The sequence below is a fragment of the Panulirus ornatus genome, chromosome 6 (genome assembly GCF_036320965.1).
Source record: "Panulirus ornatus isolate Po-2019 chromosome 6, ASM3632096v1, whole genome shotgun sequence".
Classification (NCBI taxonomy): Eukaryota; Metazoa; Arthropoda; class Malacostraca; order Decapoda; family Palinuridae; genus Panulirus; species Panulirus ornatus.
In genome coordinates, this window is record NC_092229.1 from 54,892,359 (window position 1) to 54,917,853 (window position 25,495).

Here is a 25,495-nt window from a genome sequence, read left to right on the forward strand (position 1 = left end):
TTAGGGAAGCAGTGATGGCTTGTGCAAAAGATGCTTGTGGCATGACAAGCATGGGAGGTGGGCAGATTAGAAAGGGTAGTGAGTAGTGGGATGAAGTAAAATTATTAGTGAAAGAGAAGAGAGGGGCATTTGGACGATTGTTGCAGGGAAATAATGCAAATGAGTGGGAGATGTATAAAAGAAAGAGGCAGGAGGTCAAGAGAAAGGTGCAAGAGGTGAAAAAGAGGGCGAATGAGAGTTGGGGTGAGAGAGTATCATTAAATTTTAGGGACAATAAAAAGATGTTTTGGAAGGAGGTAAATAAAGTGCGTAAGACCAGGGAACAAATGGGAACTTCAGTGAAGGGGCTAATGGGGAGGTGATAGCAAGTAGTGGTGATTTGAGGAGGTGGAGTGAGTATTTTGAAGTTTTGTTGAATGTGTTTAATGATAGAGTGGCAGATATAGAGTGTTTTGGTCGAGGTGGTGGGCAAAGTGAGAGGGTTTGGGAAAATGATTTGGTAAACAGAAAAGAGGTAGTATAAGCTTTGCGGAAGATGAAAGCCGGCAAGGCAGCGGGTTTGGATGGTATTGCAGTGGAATTTATAAAAAAGGGGTGATTGTGTTGTTGACTGGTTGGTAAGGTTATTTAATGTATGTATGATTCATGGTGAGGTGCATGAGGATTGGCGGAATGCTTGCATAGTGCCATTGTACAAAGGCAAAGGGGATAAAAGTGAGTGCTCAAATTACAGAGGTATAAGTTTGTTGAGTATTCCTGGTAAATTATATGGGAGGGTATTGATTGAGAGGGTGAAGGAATGTACAGAGCATCAGATTGGGGAAGAGCAGTGTGGTTTTAGAAGTGGTAGAGGATGTGTGGATCAGGTGTTTGCTTTGAGGAATGTATGTGAGAAATACTTAGAAAAGCAAATGGATTTGTATGTAGTATTTATGGATCTGGAGAAGGCATATGATAGAGTGGATGGTATTAAGAATATATGGTGTGGGAGGCTAGTTGTTAGAAGCAGTGAAAAGTTTTTATTGAGGATGTAAGGCATGTATACATGTAGGAAGAGAGGAAAGTGATTGGTTCTCAGTGAATGTAGGTTTGCGGCAGGGGTGTGTGATGTCTCCATGGTTGTTTAATTTGTTTATTGATGGTGTTGTTAGGGAGGTGGATACAAGAGTTTTGGAAAGAGGGGCAAGTATGCAGTCTGTTGTGGATGAGAGAGCTTGGGAAGTGAGTCAGTTGTTGTTCGCTGATGATACAGCGCTGGTGGCTGATTCATGTGAGAAACTGCAGAAGCTGGTGACTGAGTTTGGTAAAGTGTGTGAAAGAGGAAAGTTGAGAGTAAATGTGAATAAGAGCAAGGTTATTAGGTATAGTAGGGTTGAGGGTCAAGTCAATTGGGAGGTAAGTTTTAATGGAGAAAAACTGGAGGAAGTGGAGTGTTTTAGATATCTGGGAGTGGATCTGGCAGCGAATGGAACCATGGAAGCGGAAGTGAATCATAGGGTGGGGGAGGGGGCGAAAATTCTGGGAGCCTTGAAGAATGTGTGGAAGTCGAGAACATTATCTCAGAAAGCAAAAATGGGTATGTTTGAAGGAATAGTGGTTCTAACAATGTTGTATGGTTGCGAGGCGTGGGCTATGGATAGAGTTGTGCGCAGGAGGGTGGTTATGCTGGAAATGAGATGTTTGAGGACAATATGTGGTGTGAGGTGGTTTGATCGAGTAAGTAATGATAGGGTAAGAGAGATGTGTGGTAATAAAAAGAGTGTGGTTGAGAGAGCAGGAGAGGGTGTTTTGAAATGGGTTGGTCACATGGAGAGAATGAGTGAGGAAAGATACATGGAGAGAATGAGTGAGGAAAGATTGACTAAGAGGATATATGTGTCAGAGGTGGAGGGAACGAGGAGAGGTGGGAGACCAAATTGGAGGTGGAAAGATGGAGTGAAAAAGATTTTGAGTGATCGGGGCCTGAACATGCAGGAGGGTGAAAGGCTTGCAAAGACTAGAGTGAATTGGAACGATGTGGTATACCGGGGTAGACGTGCTGTCAATGGATTGAACCAGGGCATGTGAAGCGTCTGGGGTAAACCATGGAAAGTTCTGTGGGGCCTGGATATGGAAAGGGAGCTGTGGTTTCGGTGCATTATTACATGACAGCTAGAGACTGAGTGTGAACGAATGGGGCCTTTGTTGTCTTTTCCTAGCGCTACCTCGCACACATGAGGGGGGAGGGGGTTGTTATTTCATGTGTAGCAAGGCGGCGATGGGAATGAATAAAGGCAGACAGTATGAACTGTGTACATGTGTATATATGTATATGTCTGTGTGTGTATATATATATGTATACGTTGAGATGTATAGGTATGTATATTTGCCTGTGTGTATGTGTATGTATATACACGTGTATGTGGGTGGGTTGGGCCATTCTTTCGGCTGTTTCCATGCGCTACCTTGCTGAAGCGGGAGACAGCAACAAAGCAAAATAAATAAATATAGTATATATATATATATATATATATATATATATATATATATATATATATATATATATATATATATATTTTGTTTTGTTTTGTCGCTGTCTCCCGCGTTTGCGAGGTAGCGCAAGGAAACAGACGAAAGAAATGGCCCAACCCACCCCCATACACATGTATATACATACGTCCACACACGCAAATATACATACCTACACAGCTTTCCATGGTTTACCCCAGACGCTTCACATGCCTTGATTCAATCCACTGACAGCACGTCAACCCCGGTATACCACATCGCTCCAATTCACTCTATTCCTTGCCCTCCTTTCACCCTCCTGCATGTTCAGGCCCCGATCACACAAAATATTTTTCACTCCATCTTTCCACCTCCAATTTGGTCTCCCTCTTCTTCTCGTTCCCTCCACCTCCGACACGTACATCCTCTTGGTCAATCTTTCCTCACTCATTCTCTCCATGTGACCAAACCTTTTCAAAACACCCTCTTCTGCTCTCTCAACCACGCTCTTTTTATTTCCACACATCTCTCTTACCCTTACGTTACTTACTCGATCAAACCACCTCACACCACACATTGTCCTCAAACATCTCATTTCCAGCACATCCATCCTCCTGCGCACAACTCTATCCATAGTCCACGCCTCGCAACCATACAACATTGTTGGAACCACTATTCCTTCAAACATACCCATTTTTGCTTTCCGAGATAATGTTCTCGACCTCCACACATTCTTCCAAGCTCCCAGAATTTTTGCCCCCTCCCCCACCCTATGATCCACTTCCGCTTCCATGGTTCCATCCGCTGCCAGATCCACTCCCAGATATCTAAAACACTTTACTTCCTCCAGTTTTTCTCCATTCAAACTCACCTCCCAATTGACTTGACCCTCAACCCTACTGTACCTAATAACCTTGCTCTTATTCACACACATATATATATATATATATATATATATATATATTTTATTATTATTATTTTGCTTTGTCGCTGTCTCCCGTGTTTGCGAGGTAGCGCAAGGAAACAGACGAAAGAAATGGCCCAACCCACCCCCATACACATGTATATACAAACACGCAAATATACATACCTATACATCTCAGTGTACACATATATATACACACACAGACATACACATATATACACATGCATACAATTCACACTGTCTGCCTTTATTCATTCCCATTGCGACCTCGCCACACATGGAATACCATCCCCCTCCCCCCTCATGTGTGTGAGGTAGCGCTAGGAAAAGGCAACAAAGGCCCCATTCGTTCACACTCAGTCTCTAGCTGTCATGCAATAATGTCCGAAACCACAGCTCCCTTTCCACATCCAACTTTCAGTTTTACCCATATTAATCGAGAATTTACTTTCTTACATTCTATCACATACTCCCATAACTCCTGTTTCAGGAGTACTGCTACTCCTTCCCTTGCTCTTGTCCTCTCACTAATCCCTGACTTTACTCCCAAGACATTCCCAAACCACTCTTCCCCTTTACGCTTGAGCTTCATTTCACTCAGAGCCAAAACATCCAGCTTCCTCTCCTCAAGCATACTACTTATCTCTCCTTTTTTCACATCTTGGTTACATCCACACACATTTAGACACCCCAATCTGAGTCTACGAGGAGGATGAGCACTCCCCGCGTGACTCCTTCTGTTTCCCATTTTTAGAAAGTTAAAATACAAGGAGGGGAGGATTTCTGGCCCCCCGCTCCCGTCCCCTCCAGTCACCTTCTACGACACATGAGGAATATATATATATATATATATATATATATATATATATATAAGAGTGAGTGCTCAAATTACAGAGGTATAAGTTTGTTGAGTATTCCTGGTAAATTATATGGGAGGGTATTGATTGAGAGGGTGAAGGCATGTACAGAGCATCAGATTGGGGAAGAGCAGTGCGGTTTCAGAAGTGGTAGAGGATGTGTGGATCAGGTGTTTGCTTTGAAGAATGTATGTGAGAAATACTTAGAAAAGCAAATGGATTTGTATGTAGCATTTATGGATCTGGAGAAGGCATATGATAGAGTTGATAGAGATGCTCTGTGGAAGGTATTAAGAATATATGGTGTGGGAGGCAAGTTGTTAGAAGCAGTGAAAAGTTTTTATCGAGGATGTAAGGCATGTGTACGTGTAGGAAGAGAGGAAAGTGATTGGTTCTCAGTGAATGTAGGTTTGCGGCAGGGGTGTGTGATGTCTCCATGGTTGTTTAATTTGTTTATGGATGGGGTTGTAAGGGAGGTAAATGCAAGAGTCCTGGAAAGAGGGGCAAGTATGAAGTCTGTTGGGGATGAGAGAGCTTGGGAAGTGAGTCAGTTGTTGTTCGCTGATGATACAGCGCTGGTGGCTGATTCATGTGAGAAACTGCAGAAGCTGGTGACTGAGTTTGGTAAAGTGTGTGGAAGAAGAAAGTTGAGAGTAAATGTGAATGGGAGCAAGGTTATTAGGTACAGTAGGGGTGAGGGTCAAGTCAATTGGGAGGTGAGTTTGAATGGAGAAAAACTGGAGGAAGTGAAGTGTTTTAGATATCTGGGAGTGGATCTGTCAGCGGATGGAACCATGGAAGCGGAAGTGGATCATAGGGTGGGGGAGGGGGCGAAAATTTTGGGAGCCTTGAAAAATGTGTGGAAGTCGAGAACATTATCTCGGAAAGCAAAAATGGGTATGTTTGAGGGAATAGTGGTTCCAACAATGTTGTATGGTTGCGAGGCGTGGGCTATGGATAGAGATGTGCGCAGGAGGATGGATGTGCTGGAAATGAGATGTTTGAGGACAATGTGTGGTGTGAGGTGGTTTGATCGAGTAAGTAACGTAAGGGTAAGAGAGATGTGTGGAAATAAAAAGAGCGTGGTTGAGAGAGCAGAAGAGGGTGTTTTGAAATGGTTTGGGCACATGGAGAGAATGAGTGAGGAGAGATTGACCAAGAGGATATATGTGTCGGAGGTGGAGGGAACGAGGAGAAGAGGGAGACCAAATTGGAGGTGGAAAGATGGAGTGAAAAAGATTTTGTGTGATCGGGGCCTGAACATGCAGGAGGGTGAAAGGAGGGCAAGAAATAGAGTGAATTGGAGTCATGTGGTATACAGGGGTTGACGTGCTGTCAGTGGATTGAAGCAAGGCATGTGAAGCGTCTGGGGTAAACCATGGAAAGCTGTGTAGGTATGTATATTTGCGTGTGTGGACGTGTGTATGTACATGTATATGGGGGGTGGGTTGGGCCATTTCTTTCGTCTGTTTCCTTGCGCTACCTCGCAAACGCGGGAGACAGCGACAAAGTATAAAAAAAAAAAAAAAAAAAAAAAAAATATATATATATATATATATATATATATATATATATATATATATATATATATATATATATTTTTTTTTTTTGCTTTGTCGCTGTCTCCCGCATTTGCGAGGTAGCGCAAGGAAACAGACGAAAGAAATGGCCCAACCCACCCCCATACACATGTATATACATACGTCCACACACGCAAATATACATACCTACACAGCTTTCCATGGTTTACCCCAGACGCTTCACATGCCTTGATTCAATCCACTGACAGCAAGTCAACCCCGGTATACCACATCGCTCCAATTCACTCTATTCCTTGCCCTCCTTTCACCCTCCTGCATGTTCAGGCCCCGATCACACAAAATCTTTTTCACTCCATCTTTCCACCTCCAATTTGGTCTCCCTCTTCTCCTCGTTCCCTCCACCTCCGACACATATATTCTCTTGGTCAATCTTTCCTCACTCATTCTCTCCATGTGCCCGAACCATTTCAAAACACCCTCTTCTGCTCTCTCAACCACGCTCTTTTTATTTCCACACATCTCTCTTACCCTTATGTTACTTACTCGATCAAACCACCTCACACCACACATTGTCCTCAAACATCTCATTTCCAGCACATCCATCCTCCTGCGCACAACTCTATCCATAGCCCACGCCTCGCAACCATACAACATTGTTGGAACCACTATTCCTTCAAACATACCCATTTTTGCTTTCCGAGATAATGTTCTCGACTTCCACACATTCTTCAAAGCTCCCAGAATTTTTGCCCCCTCCCCCACCCTATGATCCACTTCCGCTGCCATGGTTCCATCCGCTGCCAGATCCACTCCCAGATATCTAAAACACTTTACTTCCTCCAGTTTTTCTCCATTCAAACTCACCTCCCAATTGACTTGACCCTCAACCCTAATAACCTTGCTCTTATTCACATTTACTCTTAACTTTCTTCTTTCACACACTTTACCAAACTCAGTCACCAGCTTCTGCAGGCTTCTGCAGTTTCTCACACGAATCAGCCACCAGCGCTGTATCATCAGCGAACAACAACTGACTCACTTCCCAAGCTCTCTCATCCCCAACAGACTTCATACTTGCCCCTCTTTCCAAAACTCTTGCATTCACCTCCCTAACCACCCCATCCATAAACAAATTAAACAACCATGGAGACATCACACACCCCTGCCGCAAACCTACATTCAATGAGAACCAATCACTTTCCTCTCTTCCTACACGTACACATGCCTTACATCCTCGATAAAAACTTTTCACTGCTTCTAACAACTTACCTCCCACACCATATATTCTTAATATATATATATATATATATATATATATATATATATATATATATATATATTATTATATATTTTTTTTTTTATTATACTTTGTCGCTGTCTCCCGCGTTTGCGAGGTAGCGCAAGGAAACAGACGAAAGAAATGGCCCAACCCCCCCCCCATACACATGTATATACATACGTCCACAGACGCAAATATACATACCTACACAGCTTTCCATGGTTTACCCCAGACGCTTCACATGCCTTGATTCAATCCACTGACAGCACGTCAACCCCGGTATACCACATCGCTCCAATTCACTCTATTCCTTGCCCTCCTTTCACCCTCCTGCATGTTCAGGCCCCGATCACACAAAATCTTTTTCACTCCATCTTTCCACCTCCAATTTGGTCTCCCTCTTCTCCTTGTTCCCTCCACCTCCGACACATATATCCTCTTGGTCAATCTTTCCTCACTCATCCTCTCCATGTGCCCAAACCACTTCAAAACACCCTCTTCTGCTCTCTCAACCACGCTCTTTTTATTTCCACACATCTCTCTTACCCTTACGTTACTCACTCGATCAAACCACCTCACACCACACATTGTCCTCAAACATCTCATTTCCAGCACATCCATCCTCCTGCGCACAACTCTATCCATAGCCCATGCCTCGCAACCATACAACATTGTTGGAACCACTATTCCTTCAAACATACCCATTTTTGCTTTCCGAGATAATGTTCTCGACTTCCACACATTCTTCAAGGAAGAGAGGAAAGTGATTGGTTCTCAGTGAATGTAGGTTTGCGACAGGGGTGTGTGATGTCTCCATGGTTGTTTAATTTGTTTATGGATGGGGTGGTTAGGGAGGTGAATGCAAGAGTTTTGGAAAGAGGGGCAAGTATGAAGTCTGTTGGGGATGAGAGAGCTTGGGAAGTGAGTCAGTTGTTGTTCGCTGATGATACAGCGCTGGTGGCTGATTCATGTGAGAAACTGCAGAAGCTGGTGACTGAGTTTGGTAAAGTGTGTGAAAGGAGAAAGTTAAGAGTAAATGTGAATAAGAGCAAGGTTATTAGGTACAGTAGGGTTGAGGGTCAAGTCAATTGGGAGGTAAGTTTGAATGGAGCAAAACTGGAGGAAGTAAAGTGTTTTAGATATATGGGAGTGGATCTGGCAGCGGATGGAACCATGGAAGCGGAAGTGGATCATAGGGTGGGGGAGGGGGCGAAAATTCTGCCATTTCCCGCATTAGCGAGGTAGCGTTAAGAACAGAGGACTGGGCCTTTGAGGGAATATCCTCACCTGGCCCCCTTCTCTGTTCCTTCTTTTGGAAAATTAAAAAAAAATGAACGGGAAGGATTTCCAGCAACCCCGCTCCCTTCCTTTTTAGTCGCCTTTTACGACACGCAGGGAATATGTGGGAAGTATTCTTTCTCCCCTATCCCCAGGGATAATATATATATATATATATATATTATCCCTGGGGATAGGGGATTAAGAGTACTTCCCACGTATTCCCTGCGTGTCATAGAAGGTGACTAAAAGGGGAGGGAGCGGGGGGCTGAAAATCCTCCCCCTCTTTTTTTTTTTTTCTTTTTAAAGAAGGAACAGAGGGGGCCAGGTGAGGATATTCCAAAAAAGGCCCAGTCCTCTGTTCTTAACGCTACCTCACTAACATGGCGAATAGTTTAAAAGAAAGAAAATATATATATTTTTTTTTTTTTGCTTTGTCGCTGTCTCCCGCGTTTGTGAGGTAGCGCAAGGAAACAGATGAAAGAAATGGCCCAACCCACCCCCATACACATGTATATACATACGTCCACACACGCAAATATACATACCTACACAGCTTTCCATGGTTTACCCCAGACGCTTCACATGCCCTGATTCAATCCACTGACAGCACGTCAACCCCGGTATACCACATCGATCCAATTCACTCTATTCCTTGCCCTCCTTTCACCCTCCTGCATGTTCAGGCCCCGATCACACAAAATCTTTTTCACTCCATCTTTCCACCTCCAATTTGGTCTCCCACTTCTCCTCGTTCCCTCGACCTCCGACACATATAGCCTTTTGGTCAATCTTTCCTCACTCATTCTCTCCATGTGCCCAAACCATTTCAAAACACCCTCTTCTGCTCTCTCAACCACGCTCTTTTTATTTCCACACATCTCTCTTACCCTTACGTTACTTACTCGATCAAACCACCTCACACCACACATTGTCCTCAAACATCTCATTTCCAGCACATCCATCCTCCTGCGCACAACTCTATCCATAGCCCACGCCTCGCAACCATACAACATTGTTGGAACCACTATTCCTTCAAACATACCCATTTTTGCTTTCCGAGATAATGTTCTCGACTTCCACACATTCTTCAAGGCTCCCAGGATTTTCACCCCCTCCCCCACCCTATGATCCACTTCCGCTTCCATGGTTCCATCCGCTGCCAGATCCACTCCCAGATATCTAAAACACTTTACTTCCTCCAGTTTTTCTCCATTCAAACTTACCTCCCAATTGACTTGACCCTCAACCCTACTGTACCTAATTACCTTGCTCTTATTCACATTTACTCTTAACTTTCTTCTTTCACACACTTTACCAAACTCAGTCACCAGCTTCTGCAGTTTCTCACATGAATCAGCCACCAGCGCTGTATCATCAGCGAACAACAACTGACTCACTTCCCAAGCTCTCTCATCCACAACAGACTTCATACTTGCCCCTCTTTCCAAAACTCTTGCATTCACCTCCCTAACAACCCCATCCATAAACAAATTAAACAACCATGGAGACATCACACACCCCTGCCGCAAACCTACATTCACTGAGAACCGATCACTTTCCTCTCTTCCTACACGTACACATGCCTTACATCCTCGATAAAAACTTTTCACTGCTTCTAACAACTTGCCTCCCACACCATATATTCTTAATACCTTCCACAGAGCATCTCTATCAACTCTATCATATGCCTTCTCCAGATCCATAAATGCTACATACAAATCCATTTGCTTTTCTAAGTATTTCTCACATACATCCTTCAAAGCAAACACCTGATCCACACATCCTCTACCACTTCTGAAACCACACTGCTCTTCCCCAATCTGATGCTCTGTACATGCCTTCACCCTCTCAATCAATACCCTCCCATATAATTTACCAGAAATACTCAACAAACTTATACCTCTGTAATTTGAGCACTCACTCTTATCCCCTTTGCCTTTGTACAATGGCACTATGCACGCATTCTGCCAATCCTCAGGCACCTCACCATGAGTCATACATACATTAAATAACCTTACCAACCAGTCAATAATACAGTCACCCCCTTTTTTAATAAATTCCACTGCAATACCATCCAAATCTGCTGCCTTGCCGGCTTTCATCTTCCGCAAAGCTTTTACTACCTCTTCTCTGTTTACCAAATCATTTTCCCTAACCCTCTCACTTTGCACACCACCTCGACCAAAACACCCTATATCTGCCACTCTATCATCAAACACATTCAACAAACCTTCAAAATACTCACTCCATCTCCTTCTCACATCACCACTACTTGTTATCACCTCCCCATTTTCGCCCTTCACTGAAGTTCCCATTTGCTCCCTTGTCTTACGCACTTTATTTACCTCCTTCCAGAAAATCTTTTTATTCTCCCTAAAATTTAATGATACTCTCTCACCCCAACTCTCCTTTGCCCTCTTTTTCACCTCTTGCACCTTTCTCTTGACCTCCTGTCTCTTTCTTTTATACATCTCCCACTCAATTGTATTTTTTCCGTGCAAAAATCGTCCAAATGCCTCTCTCTTCTCTTTCACTAATAATCTTACTTCTTCATCCCGCCACTCACTACCCTTTCTAATCTACCCACCTCCCACGCTTCTCATGCCATAAGCATCTTTTGCGCAAGCCATCACTGCTTCCCTAAATACATCCCATTCCTCCCCAACTCCCCTTATGTCCTTTGTTCTCATCTTTTTCCATTCTGTATTCAGTCTCTCCTGGTACTTCCTCCAATTTGGTCTGCCGCTCCTCCTTCCTCTTTGTCAATCTTTTCTCACTCATTCTCTCCATATGTGAAAATTATCTCAACAAACCCTCTTTTGCTCTCTCAACCACACTCTTCTTATTACTACACATCTTTCTCACCCTTTCATTACTTACTCGATCAAACCACCTCACACCAGCTATTGTCCTCAAACATCTCATTTCAAACACATCCATCCTCCTCTGCACAACCCTATCTATAGCCCATGCCTCGCAACCATATAACATTGTTGGAACCACTATTCCTTCAAACATAACCATTTTTGCCTTCCAAGATAATGTTCTCCCCTTCAGCACATTCTTCAATGCTTCCAAAACCTTCGCCCCCTACTCCACTTTGTGACATGCTTCCGCTTCCATGGTTCCATCTGCTGTTAAATCCACTCCCAGATATCTAAAACACTTCACTTCCTCCAGTTTTTCTCTATTCAAACTTACCTCCCAGTTGACTTGTCACTCAACCCTACTGTACCTAATAACCTTGCTCTTATTCATATTTATTCTCAGCTTTCTTCTTTCACACACTTTAAAAAAGTCAGTCAACAGCTTCTGCAGTTTCTCACCTGAATCAGCCACCAGCCCTGTTTAATTAGCAAACAACAACTGACTCACTTCCTAAGCCCTCTCATCCACAACAGACTGCATACTTTCCCCTCTCTCAAAAACTTCTACATTCATCTCCCTAACAACCCCATCCATAAACAAATTAAACAACCATGGAGACATCACGCACCCCTGGTCACGCACCTGGTCTTGTGCATCAGAACTGCTAACACACTCAGCTGCTCCCAAAACACTTGCTCATATGATCTTTCTTCTCATGCCCAGGTGCATAGGCACCAATAATCACCCATCTCTCTCCATCCACTTTCAGTTTTACCCTTATCAATCTAGAGTTTGCTTTCTTACACTATCACATACTCCCAACTCCTGTTTCAGGAGTAACGCTACTCCTTCCTTTGCTCTTGTCCTCTCACCAACCCCTAACTTTACTCCCAAAACATTCCCAAACCACTCTTCCACTTTACCCTTGAGCTTCGTTTCACTCAGAGCCAAAACATCCAGGTTCCTTTCCTCAAACATACTCCCTATCTCTCCTTTTTCCTCATCTTGGTTACATCCACACACATTTAGACACCCCAGTCTGAGCCTTCGAGGAGGATGAGCACTCCCCACGACTCCTTCTTCTGTTTTAAGAAAGTTAAAATACAAGGAAGGGAGGGTTTCTCGTCCCCCGCTCCCTTCCCCTTTAGTCGCCTTCTACAACACAAGGGGAATGTGTGCAGTGGAATTTATTAAAAAAGGGGATGACTGTGTTGTTGACTGGTTGGTAAGGATATTTAATGTATGTATGACTCATGGTGACGTGCTTTAGGAATGGTGGAATGCATGCATAGTGCCATTGTAGAAAGGCAAAGGGGATAAAGATGAGTGCTCAAATTACAGAGGTATAAGTTTGTTGAGTATTCCTAGTAAATTATATGGGAGGGTTTTTACTGATGATACAGCGCTGGTGGCTGATTCAGGTGAGAAACTGCAGAAGCTGTTGACTGAGTTTGGTAAAGTCTATGAAAGAAGAAAGCTGAGAGTAAATGTGAATAAGAGCAAGGTTATTAGGTTCAGTAGGGTTGAGGGACAATTCAAGTGGGAGGTACGTTTGAACAGAGAAAAACTGAAGGAAGTGAAGTGTTTTAGATATCTGGGAGTGGATTTAGCAGGGGATGGAACCATGGAAGTGGAAGTGAGTCAGGGTGGGGGAGGGGGCAAAGGTTCTGGGAGCATTGAAGAATGTGTGGAAGGCAAGAACGTTATCTCGGAAAGCAAAAATGGGTATGTTTGAAGAAATAATGGTTGCAATAATGTTATATGGTTGCAAGGCATAGACTATAGGTAGGGTTGTGTGGAGGAGGGTGGATGTGTTGGAAATGAGATGTTTGAGGACAATATGTGGTGTGAGGTGGTTTGATCAAGTAAGTAATGAAAGGGTAAGGGAGATGTGTGGTAATAAAAAGAGTATGTTTGAGAGAGCAGAAGAGGATGTATTGAAATGGTTCGGTCACATGGAGAGAATGAGTGAGGAAAGATTGACAAAGATGATATATGTGTCAGAGGTGGAGGGAACGAGGAGAAGTGGGAGACCAAATTAGAGGTGGAAGGATGGAGTGAAAAAGATTTTGAGGGATCGGGGCCTGAACATACAGGTGGGTGAAAGGCATGTAAGTAATAGAGTGAACTGGAATGATGTGGTATACTGGGGTCGACATGCTGTCAATGGACTGCCAGGGATTGTGAAGCATCTGGGGTAAACCATGGAAAGTTTTGTGGGGCCTGAGTGTGAAGAGGGCGCTGTGGTTTTGGTGCATTACCCATGACAGCTAGAGACTGAGTGTGAATGAATGTGGCCTTTGTCTTTTCCTAGCGCTACCTCGTGCGTGCACAGGAGGGAAAGGGGTGCTATTTCATGTGTGGCGGGGTGGCAACGGGATTGGATGAAGTCAGCAAGTATGATTATGTACATGTGTATATATATATGTATGTATATGTTGAAATGTTATCCCTGGGGATGGGGGAGAAAGAATACTTCCCACGTATTCCCTGTGTGTCGTAGAAGGCAACTAAAAGGGAAGGGAGCGGGGTCTGGAAATCCTCCCCTCTCGTTTTTTTTTAATTTTCCAAAAGAAGGAACAGAGAAGGGGGCCAGGTGAGGATATTCCCTCAAAGGCCCAGTCCTCTGTTCTTAACGCTACCTTGCTATCGCGGGAAATGGCGAATATTATGAAAGAAAAGATATGTTGAAATGTATAGGTATGTATATGTGCGTGTGTGGGCGTTTATACATACACATGCATTTGTGAATGGGTTGGGCCATTCCTTCATCTGTTTCCTTGCGCTACCTTACTAACGCGAGAGACAGCGATATAATAATAAAATATTAATGATGAAATATATATATATATATATATATATATACGACTTGTTCCTCAACCCAACTGTACCTAATAACCTTGCTCTTACTCACATTTACTCTCAGCTTTCTTTCACACACTTTACCAAACTCAGTCACCAACTTCTGCAGTTTCTCACACGAATCAGCCACCAGCGCTGTATCCTCAGCAAACAACAACTGACTCACTTCCCAAGCTCTCTCATCCACAACAGACTGCATACTTGCCCCTCTTTCCAAAACTCTTGCATTCACCTCCCTAACAACCCCATCCATAAACAAATTAAACAACCATGGAGACATCACACACCCCTGCTGCAACCCTACATTCACTGAGAACCAGTCACTTTCCTCTCTTCCTATATGTACACATGCCTTACATCCTTGATAAAAACTTTTCACCTCTTTTAACAACTTGCCTCGCACACCATATATTATTAATACCTTTCACAGAGCATCTCTATCAACTCTATCATATGCCTTCTCCAGATCCATAAATGCTACATACAAATCCATTTGTTTTTCTAAGTATTTTTCACATACATTCTTCAAAGCAAACAAGGGACAAGTCAATTGGGAGGTAAGTTTGAATGGAGAAAAACTGGAGGAATTGAAGTGTTTTAGATATCTGGGAGTGGATTTGGCAGCGGATGGAACAATGGAAGCGGAAGTGAAGTGTTTTAGATATCTGGGAGTGGATTTGGCAGCGGATGGAACAATGGAAGCGGAAGTGAATCATTCGGTGGGGGAGGGGGCAAAAGTTCAGGGAGCACTGAAGAATGTGTGGAAGTCGAGAACATTATCTCAGAAAGCAAAAATGGGTATGTTTGAAGGAATAGTGGTTCCAACAATGTTATATGGTTGCGAGGCGTGGGCTATGGATAGAGTTGTGTGGAGGAGGGTGGATGTGTTGGAAATGAGATGTTTGAGGACAATATATGGTTTGAGATGGTTTGATCGAGTAAGTAATAATAGGGCAAGAGAGATGTGTGGTAATAAAAAGAGTGTGGTTGAGAGAACAGAAGAGGGTGTTTTGAAATGGTTTGCTCACATGGAGAGAATAAGTGAGGAAAGATTGACCAAGAGATCATGTGTCAGAGATGGAGGGAACGAGAAGTGGGAGACCAAATTGGAGGTGGAAAGATGGAGTGAAAAAGATTTTGAGTGATCGGGGCCTGAACATGCAGGAGGGTGAAAGGCGTGCAAGGAATAGAGTGAACTGGAACGATGTGGTATATTGGGGTCGACGTGATGTCAATGGATTGAACCAGGGCATGTGAAGCGTCTGGAGTAAACCATGGAAAGTTCTGTGGGGCCTGGATGTGGAAAGGGAGCTGTGGTTTCGGTGCATTATTACATGACAGCTAGAGACTGAGTGTGAACGAATGGGGCCTTTGTTGTCTTTTCCTAGTGCTACCTCACGTACATGAGGGGGAGTGGGTTGTTATTTCATGTGTGGCGGGGTGGCAATGGGAATGAATAAAGGCAGACAGTATGAATTATGTACATGTGTATAAATGTATATGTCGGTGTGTGTATATATACGTATACGTTGAGATGTATAGGTATGTATATTTGCGTGTGTGGACGTGTATGTATATACATGTGTATGTGGGTGGGTTGGGCCATTTCTTTCGTCTCTTTCCTTGCGCTGCCTCGCTAACACGGGAAACAGCGACAAAGCAAAAATATATATATATATATATATATAGCGGGGGGCTGGAAATCCTCCCCTCTCGTTTTTTTTTTTTTTTTCAATTTTCCAAAAGAAGGAACAGAGAATTGGGCCAGGTGAGGGTATTCCCTCAAAGGCCCAGTCCTCTGTTCTTAACGCTACCTCGCTAATGCGGGAAATGGTGAATAGTTTGAAAGAAAAAAAAGAAATATATATATATATATATATATAAACAAATTAAACAACCATGGAGACATCACACACCCCTGCCGCAAACCTACATTCACTGAGAACCAATCACTTTCCTCTCTTCCTACACGTACACATGCCTTACATCCTCGATAAAAACTTTTCACTGCTTCTAACAACTTTCCTCCCACACCATATATTCTTAATACCTTCCACAGAGCATCTCTATCAACTCTATCATATGCCTTCTCCAGATCCATAAATGCTACATACAAATCCATTTGCTTTTCTAAGTATTTCTCACATACATTCTTCAAAGCAAACACCTGATCCACACATCCTCTATCACTTCTGAAACCACACTGCTCTTCCCCAATCTGATGCTCTGTACATGCCTTCACCCTCTCAATCAATACCCTCCCATATAATTTACCAGGAATACTCAACAAACTTATACCTCTGTAATTTGAGCACTCACTCTTATCCCCTTTGCCTTTGTACAATGGCACTATGCACGCATTCCGCCAATCCTCAGACACCTCACCATGAGTCATACATACATTAAATAACCTTACCAACCAGTCAACAATACAGTCACCCCCTTTTTTAATAAATTCCACTGCAATACCATCCAAACCTGCTGCCTAGCCGGCTTTCATCTTCCGCAAAGCTTTCACTACCTCTTCTCTGTTTACCAAATCATTTTCCCTAACCCTCTCTCTTTGCACACCACCTCGACCAAAACACCCTATATCTGCCACTCTATCATCAAACACATTCAACAAACCTTCAAAATACTCACTCCATCTCCTTCTCACATCACCACTACTTGTTATCACCTCCCCATTTGCGCCCTTCACTGAAGTTCCCATTTGCTCCCTTGTCTTACGCACTTTATTTACCTCCTTCCAGAACATCTTTTTATTCTCCCTAAAATTTAATGATACTCTCTCACCCCAACTCTCATTTGCCCTTTTTTTCACCTCTTGCACCTTTCTCTTGACCTCCTGTCTCTTTCTTTTATACATCTCCCACTCAATTGCATTTTTTCCCTGCAAAAATCGTCCAAATGCCTCTCTCTTCTCTTTCACTAATACTCTTACTTCTTCATCCCACCACTCACTACCCTTTCTAATCAACCCACCTCCCACTCTTCTCATGCCACAAGCATCTTTTGCGCAATCCATCACTGATTCCCTAAATACATCCCATTCCTCCCCCACTCCCCTTACTTCCATTGTTCTCACCTTTTTCCATTCTGTACTTAGTCTCTCCTGGTACTTCCTCACACAGGTCTCCTTCCCAAGCTCACTTACTCTCACCACCCTCTTCACCCCAACATTCACTCTTCTTTTCAAAATATATATATATAGTATATATATATAGTATATATATATATATATATATATATATATATATATATATATATATATATATATATATACGAGTGGATGAGCCATTCTTCATCTGTTTCCTGGTGCTACCTCGCTGACATGGGAAACAGTGATGAAGTATGATAATAGATGAAGCATTATCATTATCACTTAATTAAGTATGATAATAGAAGAAGCATTATCATTATTACTAATAGTTATCATTGTTATTATCTTTTTTCATACATGTTTGCTTATCCCACATTAGCAAGGTAGCATTAAGAATAGATGATTAAGCCTCAGAGGGAAAAATCCTCTCGGCCGAGATCTCTGTTCCTTTGGAAAGTCAAACCCTTTAAGTCATCTTCTAAGGCATGCAGGGAATATGTTGGAAGTATTCTTTCTGTTATTATTATCATCATTATTATTTATTTATTATACTTGATCATCGTTTCCCATGTCAATGAGGTAGTGACATTAAACAGACAAGGAACAGCCCATCCACTCATATACACACTCACATATGTAAATAAATGCCCATGTACATACATATACATAACATATATACATACATACATATACATATACACAGACATATACATATATGATGCTTGTATAGTGCCACAGTATAAAGGTAAAGGATATAAAGGAAATTGTAAAGGTATAAGTTAAAGAGTTATATGGTATGACTGGGGTTTGTGATGCTGGTTAATATTCCAGCCATTAAACTACTAACATTTCTCTTCTGTGCAAACTGTGCACAGACTTCAACTCTCTAGTATGTGGATGAGATATCATTCAGTGTTTATTCTAAGCCAACCTGCATTTGCCTGACTTTTTCATATATGTTTGTTTGAGTAAGTCACTAAAACAATGAAAAAAACACAATCCTACAGAAACAATTTAAGAAAAAAAGTTTTGAGTCACATCAGGACTGACTGGATATGGGTTGCTGATATGTATCCCCACTGGATCCATGTTATACTGATGCTCACAGATAAACATTTTTGAGATAAATGGTCTTTTTCTGAAACACAACTACAGCATATTTCAAGGTTTGCCTGTAAGCTCTGCAAGTTCAAGGGAAAAAGAGAGACCTATTCCCTATGAAACGCTTCAGTATACAAGACGAGCTTCATAAGTTCAATCCATACCTATATTGGTACTTTATAAAAGCAATAGGTTTTTCACAGAGGTGTTTATATATATGTTAAAATTGTAAATGCTTACTTATTTAATGCTTTACTTTTGCAGGATAGTCTCATATGTTTGTTAAATTGTGTATTATTATTTAACTTTTTCCATCTTGCTCACCATATCCCACATAACATGGGAGGGCAAGGAACAAATTAAGAACAGCCTCATTTACTCACATCCATTATCTAGCTGTCATAATGCACCAGAGCCATCTGTCCACAGCTAATTCCTAAGGACCTTTCTGTGATTTCCACAAACCCCTTCATAATCCCTGGGTCAGCCCACTGACATCACTTTGTCCCTGCATACCATGTTACTTCAATTCACTCTATCCTATGCACACATCCCACTCTCATGCATATTCAAGCTCTGACCCTCAAAACATCTTTCACTTCATCCATCTGTCTCTAATTCAGGCTTCTCCTCCTCCATGTCCCCTTAACTTATGACTTGTATACCCTCTTAATGAGCTTATCCTCACTCATTCTCTCCATATGTACAAATCACTTCAGCACACTCTCTTCATCTCTCTCAACCATACTCTTCTTACTATGACTCCTCTCTCTTACCGTATCATTTCTTATTTGATCAACCCTCTTCAAACCACATACTGTCCCCAAGCACTTTATTTTCAATACATCCACCTTCCATCCTTTTTGATCCAGGGCCTATGCCTTGCATCCATGCAATACCAATGGGATTACTATTCCATCGAACATACCCATTTTTGCCCTCTTAGACAGTGAACTTTCTTTCCACACACTCCTCAACACACCTGGTGCCTTCACCCCATTCCCCACCCTATGGCTCACTTTAGCTTCCATGGTTCCACCCATAATCATATCCACTTCCAGGTACCTGCAGCACTCCATTTTCTCCAGCTTATCTCTATTCAAATTCAACACTCCAACCAACCTGTCTCTCTCTCTTCATAAACTTCATAACCTTACTTTTATTTACACTAACTCTCAACCTATCACACTGACTCCCAAATTCATACCCCAGAATCTGCAGTTATTCACTTGAGTTTGCCACCAGTGCCATTTCATCAGCAGTAAGCACCTGACTTACCTCCCAGTCCCCCTCCAACACACACACACACACACACACACTGCAAACTCAGTTACCTCCCTCACCACCCCATCCATAGCCATTACATAACTGTATTATAACATTTATGCCTACTCTAATGCAATGTAATTCCTGCAATAGATTTATAAAGTATGTATCTATCTATTCAACTTCACCAGAAAATTATGTGTACAAGATTTCCTTTCATTGTTATATTCATCAATCACTGTTAAATACAGTGCATATTGTATGATAGTGAACAAGTGCACATGACATGCAAAGCTGACATACTTAAACCTAGTTACAATCAGTGGGTGATTAAAGTGTGTGATATTTTTTCCAGGAGTGGTGGGAGGCTAATAGTGACTCCTAAGGATAACTGGTGGAATCAAACATTAGCTTGGTTTCAAATGAGGAGGGGAATTAACAGAGCATCATAAGATGTAAAGCAATATTCCAAGTAATGCAACCTCACAATATAAATACCAGTGAAAGGGCTAAGTAGGTCATAAGGGAAAGGATCCAGGCATCACATTCCAGCCAACCAGGTGAAGCTCAGAGAGAAAAGTCATCATATACAAAAATATGTATTAATATATATATGAATTATTATAAAAATTTCAGTTACCTAAGTACATATTTAAACTAAAATCATATTGCCTATTTAATGCAATTCAAACTTAAAATTATTGTGAATCTGCATAGGATAATGGTTATGTTTTGCACTCAAAACTAATGAGAAGCAGATAGGAGTCTATTACTGAGCAAGTAAAAGTCCCTGAACTAACAAACCCTTCTCATCTGGGATGTTGGCACCATTTGAAATGGGAAGAATGTACAACAAATGTTCATATTTCTAATCAGTAATTAGAAAAATTTCATCATCTAAGGAACAAATCAGCTAAAACTCACTGTGACATCAAATATAGTTGCCCTGTGCAATGGCCAAGACTTTATGAGGTTGAGGAAGGCCTGTTTTGCCTCTTGCGAGTCCATGTTGAACAGACTCTGGTGATGCATTGCAACTGCATCATGAGTCACATTTGTCAAGAGCCGTGGTGAGAGTGTATGTGCTATCACTTCTCCATAGTCCATATTAGTTGTGAAGTTACCCAGCTCTATTTGGGCCCTCAAGGAACAAAGCATAACCTGAAATGTGATGAGAAAATTTGTATTACCTAATTTACCTGCATCCAGTTAATGTCTTATTTCTAAAGTAAGGCCAAGTTTACCAGTTATGGAGACTTTTTGCCATGGCCACCTCCAAGCGGGAGTTCCCAAAAGGAACAGACATCAGAGATACAGACAGATAGATAGATAAGGCAGAACTTCCAAAGCTTCTTTATAGTATAACTCAGCACAGGTTTCTGAAAAAGAATTCTTCTCACCTTCTTGCATTTTAATGTTTATCATTCCATGAATTGCAATTTTTCAGGATATATAATAAATTCCTATTTTCCTGTTCAAGTGTGTCCTCTCCAAATGAACACACATTTTCAACCCTTCATTTTACTTTACAAACATATTGTAGTAATTGATTCATCAATTTTTCTTTGCTAATTCTTTCCACTTAAATTTGGGTTTATAGCGTTCAATCTACAAGCTTACACTCTCCATCTTTAACACAACACTAAACAACACATAAGATACACAGCCTATCACTTTTCTACTCCATATTTTCCTTTCATTTAAAAAAAAAATTCCAAATTCTCCAATGATGAATCAGAATAGCATTACTTGCTCAGGTTGGCTGGTTGGTTCCTAAGGCATCCTTGACTGACATCAAGTGACAGGCCCTACTCCATTCCTCTGGTTACAGTTCCCAGACCTGGCTGTTTTTCCATCAATTTTTGCAACATTCAGTCTCAAATCTAACCTTCTATCAAGAGAAAACCATCTCTACTTCTTCCTCTGATCTCTCTGAAACCCACTGTCCAAGGCTGTTTCGTCTGTTCAGTTTCAAATCTTTAACTTCAGTATCTAACATTATTTCCGATCTAAGTACAGTATTTGCACCTACTTTAATACAAAAACTTTCATTGTTTGTCTTGTGGATCTTGTCTCCTAACTTTGATGCCATCTGACTCATAATTACTCTACCCTCTATAACTTTGCAGTATGTTTCATGTATTCCTCCTTCCCTCGTAATTCCTCAAACTATGCACAATTCTTTGACTATATGACTTACCACCATGAAGCACTGTTATCTTCACATACATGCACTGAAATCATATATGCAGGGGATTAAATGTACACCACAAGGATTGGTTAGGCTCCTCCTGGGATGATGCTAGTGGATCTGAGGCCTTTCCTTACAATCTCCTTTAATAACTTGAACAAATAATCAAACCCCCATAAGAGTTCCCAACCATCACGACCAAACATGCCTGCCCAAGGGTAGATTAAGGGAAGAGAGGTATGAGTAGAGTCAGATGGCAAAAAATGAGTGATGCCATATGAGGTAAGACAGATAAGGATAGTTAGGTGATGGAAATGTTATTGAAAGTAATATATAAAAATGCTGGTGGATTATTGGTAACTGGTAAGGAGCTGAAATATAGGGACCAAATAAGGAAAAGTGCACCCATTATTTTGGGAGTTTAGGAAAGAAGCTTATTGAAGAGTTAAGATCTCAACTATTCTGCCCACAGGGGTACATCATATATGGTAAGGAAGGAAAGATAAAACAAACAGGAGGAAGGTTTGGCCCTCTTAATGAAAGAAAGCCACAAGTTTCAGAAAGTAGTGCAAGATGGCCTATTCAAACAATACTTGGTGGGAAGAGTAACTGTGAGAAACAAATGCATAATGGTGTTGATATATAATCCTCTAGAGAACTACAACAATTCAGGACAAATGCACAGTGATAATGAAGGAACAATTAGGAGGTGCGAGAAGCAGTAAAATGCACACTTCTCAGAGATGGTAAGTATTGACAATGAAAAATTTCAAGTAAAAAAGATAGACACTATTATCTTGTGGTGATGGAGTCTTGGATATGCAAGTTTTGAGTGTACAAAGGAAAATTTCCTATATCAAAATGCCAGTGAATACACTAGAATGAGAAGGAGTGATACACCATCATTACTAGAACAACTTCACACATACTAGCATGCATATTGAGAATACTATATGTGATACACCACTTGGGAATACTAATCAAAGTAATGCTCAAGTCTGACTATGTGGTATATAAGGAAACAAAAGAGCAGAGATAAAACAAGACCTAAAGAGGGGATATAATCATGTAATCCTCATTGTAAGTATGGATCTTGATGAGGTGCCTGGGCATTGGCAGAAGGCATGTATAGTGACAAGGGGCACAAAGGTGCATATTCGAATTACAGAGATATAAGTTTGTTGAGTGTACCTGGTAAATTGTATAGAAGACAGGTGATTGAGAGGGTGGTCACAGGCAGAGCATCAGGATGGAGAGGATGTGTGGATCAGGTGTTTGCTTTGAAAAATGTGTGTGAGCAATACTTAGAGAAACAGGAGAATAAGTAGTTGGCACTTACGAATCTGGAGAAAGCATATGACAGGACTGACAGATGCTTTGTGGAAGTTGTTATGAATATATGGTGTGGGAGGGAGGAAAACAGAGTAAGGTCTGTGTGCAAGTAGGCAGAGAGGAGGGTGAGCAGTTCCAAGAAAGTGGGTTGCAGCAGAGTTGTGTAATGTCACTATGGCTGTTTGATTTGTTTAGGCTTGGGTGTTGGGAAGGTGAATGGAGAGAGGAGCAGATGTGCAGACTGTTGGTGTTTATGGGGGGAGGAGTCGGTCATGTTGCTGGTGGTAGATTCACATGAGAAACTGCATAATCTGATGTCAGAAAATTAATTAGTATGTGAAGGGAGGGAGCTGAGAGTAGATGTCAATAAAAAAACGTTTTTTAAGTTTAGCAGTGAGAGAGACAGGTAACTTGGACAGTGAGGTTGAATAAAGAAAACTTGCAGGAAGTGGAATGTTTTAGATACCTGAGAGTTGATATGTCAGTGAATGGAACCTTAGGGTCTGAAGGGAGCGATGTGGTGGGTGAGGGGTCAAAGCTCCTATGAACATGGAGGAATGTGTGGAAAGAGAGATCTCTGTCTTTCAGGATAAATATGGGTATGTCTGGTGATACAGTAGTGCTGTCGGTGCTATACAGATGCGAAACATGGTCCTTGACAAAACTCCAAAGAAGAGGATGGATATGTTGGAAATGAAATGTCAGAGGACATTATGTTGCGTGAGGAGGGATGACCGAATAAGAAATGATAGGGTAAGAGAGGTGAGGTAGTAGAAAGAATCTGTGTACTAGAGCTGAAAGGGTTGTGCTGAATTGTTTGGAAATCTAAAGAGGATGAGTAAGGAAAGGATGACTAAGAGGGTAGGGAAAAAGGAAAAGGTAAACCCAGTAGGTGAGACAATGGAGAGAGATGTGTTAAAGGTCTGGGGCTTGAACATGCAAGAGAATGTTAGGAATGCAGGAATGGGGTGAATTGGAGTGATGTCATATACAGGGGGCAGCATGTTATCAATGTGCTGAACCAAGGCATATGAAGTTGTTGGGGGAACCACAGAAAGGTCTGTGGAGCTTGGTTGCGGATAAGGAGGCTCTGGTTTCATTGCATAATAAATGATGGCTAGAGAGTGGATATGAGCAAATGAGGTGATTTTTTTCATTTCTAGCACTACCTTGCTAATGCAGGAAATGGTAAGATGTATATGAAAAAAGATTATGTGTACTTAGTGAGTTGTATGGGAGTGTGGTGATTGAGAAGATGGTGGTATGCACAGATTATAAGACTGAGGAGGAATAATGTAGCTTCAGGAGTTGTAGAGGATGTATTGATCAGGTGTTTCCTTTTAAGACTTTGTGTAAGAAACACTTATGAGAATCAGAAGAATATGTGAGTGGTCTTTATGGATCTGAAGCAAGCATATAGCAAGGTTGATATTAATGCTCTGTGCAAGGTGTTACAAATATATGGTGCAGGAGAAAAGCTGCTAGAAGCGGTGAGGAGTTTCTTTAAAGTGAGTAAGGTGTGTGTGTGTGTTTGAAGAAAGGAGGGTGAGTGGTTCCAAGTGAAGGTGGGTCTATGGAAGGAGATGTGATGTTATGGCGGCTGTTTAATTTGTTTATGGATGGGTGGGTGAGGGAGGTGAATGCTAGGGTCTTGGAGAGACGGGGCAAGTCTGTATCTGTTGGAGATGGGAGGCCTGGAAGGGAGTTAGTTGTTTATTGCTGATCCAGAACTGGTGGTAGATTTGAGAGGGAAACTGCAGAAGATGGTCAACTGAGATTGGTAGAGTGTATGAAAGGAGAATGTTGAGAGTAAATGTGAATAAAAGCACAGTTATCAGGTTTAGCACTGGAAAGAGACAGGTTAGTCTACATGTAGGGAACCTGGAGGAAATGGAGTGTTTCAGACACTTGGAAGTTCTAACAATGTTATATAAAGGAATTCAAATGGCAACTGACCACCAGGTTCTTTTGAGGCTGTAAATGACAGAGGAAGTAATCTGAAACTCGGATCAGTGGGGTTAGAGAGGAAAGACTTACAGATATTTCAGAGAATAGTACTGTAAACTGGCTTATGTATCTAAGTAGGTGCTAGTAATGTCATTCATGGATCTGAAGTGAAATATTTAGCGAGTCTGGTCTTAAGAGTGTCTATGGTACTACAATCAACCACACTAGTTGGTAAACCATTCCATATATTAATAATCCTACTGAAGAAAAATCCTTCGTCTTATTTGAGGTAAAATTTTTGCCCAAGAGTCTGTACCCCGTGATACAAATAAAATCAGATTATCTAACCTTAAGTAGCTAGTCTGATCAAGATTACCAAAGCCTGTAACAATTTTTAATACCTGTATCAGACCTATGGGAGAGAAGTATATATGAGAGAACTGAATAAGGTGTGC

At 41.7% G+C, this 25,495-nt stretch overlaps 1 protein-coding gene across 1 annotated transcript in view; it reads right to left on the reverse strand.

Annotated features, from left to right (window-relative positions):
- The window catches only part of Myo81F (Myosin 81F), a 387,373-nt gene that overhangs the window by 13,309 nt on the left and 348,569 nt on the right, over nucleotides 1-25,495 (reverse strand). Inside the window, exon 37 of the mRNA XM_071662293.1 lies at nucleotides 20,495-20,731. Within this exon, the coding sequence (XP_071518394.1) occupies nucleotides 20,495-20,731 (237 nt within the window). The remainder of the gene's footprint in view (nucleotides 1-20,494; nucleotides 20,732-25,495) is intronic.